Source organism: Calidris pugnax, unplaced genomic scaffold (genome assembly GCF_001431845.1).
Source record: "Calidris pugnax isolate Ruff unplaced genomic scaffold, ASM143184v1 scaffold40, whole genome shotgun sequence".
In the NCBI taxonomy this organism is placed as follows: Eukaryota; Metazoa; Chordata; class Aves; order Charadriiformes; family Scolopacidae; genus Calidris; species Calidris pugnax.
In genome coordinates, this window is record NW_015090796.1 from 2,687,038 (window position 1) to 2,690,706 (window position 3,669).

The 3,669-nt window shown below is 38.7% G+C and overlaps 1 protein-coding gene across 1 annotated transcript in view; it reads right to left on the bottom strand.

Annotated features, from left to right (window-relative positions):
* Positions 1–1,945: 1,945 nt before the first annotated feature.
* The window catches only part of POLR3G (polymerase (RNA) III (DNA directed) polypeptide G (32kD)), an 18,410-nt gene continuing 16,686 nt past the window's right edge, over positions 1,946–3,669 (bottom strand). The window contains exon 9 of the mRNA XM_014936871.1: positions 1,946–3,410. Within this exon, the coding sequence (XP_014792357.1) occupies positions 3,324–3,410 (87 nt within the window). The 3' untranslated portion in view covers positions 1,946–3,323. The remainder of the gene's footprint in view (positions 3,411–3,669) is intronic.

Consider the following 3,669-nt stretch of genomic DNA (forward strand, 5'->3'; position numbering starts at 1 on the left):
CAAAGACACAGACAGTCTCTTTCCAAGACTGCAGGACTGGTGACCTACAAGCATCATCTGGCTTGGCTTTCTGCAGGATGCAGGGATCTTCCCTGTTTTTTTCCCCCAAGGATAACACAACGGGCAATGCATCCTCAGATGTCAGCCCTGAATAAATGGGGTAACTGCTCTGTATGGAACTTTAATCTGATTTAAGTTAAAATCTCTGAAGTTAGCATTTTAGAAACCGACTTGTTTAAAAGCAAAACAACAGAACAGCTGACTGGTAAATTGTGTTTTAAATCATGTTTTAGATTAATTACAACACATTGTTGATCAGGAAGTTGGTTTTAAATTTAAGTGCATATTGCACTGTTAGATCATGTAAAATGTACATGCTTTAAATCTGCTATATTTTGGAGTATGTTGTTACAAATAGTCTTTGTATAATTAGTTTATAAAGGCTGAAAAGACAACTTTTAAAAATAATCCTGAATGAGGATGCAAGTCTTATTTTAAATACTTCTGCTCCTCTGCTTTTAGAAGAACATAAGTAATATACATAAAATAAAGATTTTTATTTTAGACTGCAGTGGAAGTGGTGCATACAATGTATTCTTAGCTGTATATACTTTGCATGTTTTATTACAGGAGGCCACGACTTGTATTTATTTTGGCTAGTTTTTTTATGTATGATCTAAAATAAAAATCCTTGGCCAGCAATCATTTAGTTGGCAGTAGCTGCATATAGCATTCATATATCTAGCATACCATAACTGGAGCCTTAATGGTTTATCCTGTGCTTGCCTTGTAGAACTTGGAACTCTTCTGCATAAAGTTCTGAGAACTCGTTAGCTCTGCAAGATGAGGATTAAGAAACAGGCATGAAAAAAATTAATACAGGGATCAGTGAAGTTCTTAGATGGTGATCTCCCGACACACTAGAAGCAGTGCCTTCTTGTATGAAGTAGCAATATTGTTCCTTCTGTGCTATTAAAACCTGCTTGCATGTGCCTGTGCAAATCTGAAGTTTGCTGAGACCCAAAGAATGGCTTAAGTTTTATTAGCATTATGGTCTTGCAATAAATTCTAAGCAACAAGAAAATCAGCTTATAAGAACATCTGCAAGCGTTATGCATCTGGAACAGCACAATCTCATCTCATTTCAGAAGTGCCTTGGCAGAGAGCTGTATCACTGCAGAACTTGTGTGTCTAACAGTTGGACTGACTTGCCACCATTAAACTAATTCATCCTAAAACTCAGCAGTTCCCTCTGAAGGACAGAGGTGACTGTAGTTCACCTTTTAAAGGTCTCAAAAAGACCTGATTTCTGCCAGGATAGCATTTGTCAGCAGTACAGCAGGGAGGCAGTTGTCTCTCCCACTAGCAGCATGATGAATGAAGGAAGTTATCGGTCCCCCAAAATTAGTGTCTGCTACAAAATAAGGTATTGTGCCAGTTCAGGCAAGCCAGGGCTTGTGGCTAAACTGTAATTCGGGCAGTAATGCTTTTCCAGTGTTAATTCTGACAAAAGCTTATCTATTTGCCTTCCCTGTGTGAGAGGCAAGGAGTCTCCTTTACCTTGCACAGAGGGAAACAGCTCGTAGAAGGTAACGCTGGTTACACTTGAGGGAAGCAAATTTAATTTTGGCCAGGCTTACCTTGTTCACAACATCTGTCCATCTCCTGTATGTCGCATGCAAGAGACAGGCACACCTGTTCAGGAAACAGCTGCTGGCACTTGTGATGTTAAAAGAAAATGATCAGACAGAATACAGTTCCTATGCAATGCACCAGAAATGTTTATTAAACATTATGTAGCTGTGAACACTTCAAAATAAAATTGGTATACCTCTGAGGTGTGACCTGCTTAGCAATTTAGTTTCATTTCCTTTACATCTGATATGAATTTTATCAGAACACTTGAAAGCTACACATTAAGGAACAAGTTCTTACTGCACACAGAAGTTCACAGAATAATGCAGTACTGTTTTCCAGTCAGCTGTGAGGTAAAGTACTGCTTGACAAAATGCCAAACTTACAAGGAAAACTTCCGTACTTTCTGTTGCTGATAAAATAATTGGTTTTGTTTTAAAACTGTTCTTTCATTAGATCTGATAACAGCACTAACAGAATGTTTTTAAAAAGTAAAAAAAAAAAACCACAAATGATTAGCCTTGATCAATGGTAATATAGTAACACTAAAATAACACTGATCGATATTTTATGTCGTCAAAGGACAATGGGAAACAGAGAATGCTCTGTCATTTCTTCAAGTTTCTAATCCCAGGAATAAGGTTTCTACAATACAGCTGTCGGTTCTTAAAACTTCATGCATCAAAATACTTCACCGCATCCTTTCCTACATATTTTGGGTTTTTTGTATTGATTTGCTGTCTCTTAAGTTTCAGTCTTTTTTGTTCTGTAGGAAAGTAAAAGCATTAACAATTACATGGATAGCTATCACCCACCATCTCACTTAACAGCTCTGTGAGGTAGGAGAGTTGGTATCACCTTAAGAGGCAGAGAAACTGAGGTGCAGGACTGAAATTCTTGTCCCTAATCTGTGTGCCACCGGTGAAAACCAGGATTCCATAATTTCTCAACCTTAAATTCTGCCATATATTCTTTCTAAATGAAATTATCCTTACTTACACTGATTTATAAAGCTAATGTAACACATTGTTAAATATTACAGTCCCTTCTTGCCAAAATACTAAAAATAATGTTATTTTAACTAGAGTAATAGCTTATCAAAATACTCTCATTATGTTGTTTGTCCATATTACTAAGGTCCTTTCAAGTCAGTTTGTATTAAAGTGCTTAGTGGTTGATTATTTTCAGTCACCTGAATTCAGAAGTTACATAAATCCCTTCAGGAGTTACATAAATCAGCTGCCAAATACGGGCAGCTTATGTCCATAAAGGCCATTATCTTTTTTTTTGCTGCAGTCAAGAATTTCACTATTATTTTCAAGATTCGACTGCTAAAGTATAGTACTGACTAGTGCAAATGCTTAGGCACAATTTCAATTAAAATGCATACATTCTTTTTTCTGTGCAGAGGCAATACAGAGGCATATAGCTCAATCCATCATGAGGCATTCCAGAGAACCTTCAAAAGGTGCGTGTCTGCAAAACACCTGGCAAAAGAACAAAAAAGAAAGATCCCCTACTCTGTTTTACAGCATAGGTCACTTCAAAAGAACTGTCCCAACAGTTTTTGGGGAGTATACTTAAAACCCACAGAGCTCAAGCATTAGTTCTGTTGATGCTCAGCCTACCTCCAGAATCACACTTCAAGTAGTGTAAGGCTTGAGGAGTGCACCACCTAGCAACAGCAGCTAATATGTTGCTTCGTCCATATTGTCATCGCTGCCAGCACCAAAGTCATCTCCATCTTCAAAATATGAAGAAATGTAGTCATTTTCCTAAACAAAAGGAAAAAAAAAAAAAAAAAATCTATCTCTGAAGAAAAGGAACCCTTAGCACAGCTCCATACCGGCTCGCACGCAGTAGAAAAGCGGTTACCAAAGAGTTTTTCGGTAACTTCGTCTCCTTCGTACACAGGGCGAACCCCATCCCGGGCTCCCCCTTCCCGCCCGCTCCGGAGAGAACAGCGGGGCCGGAGACCGCACAGCGAGACGGAGCAGCCGCAACAACTGGCGCTAAACGGGGGGGGGGGGGGAA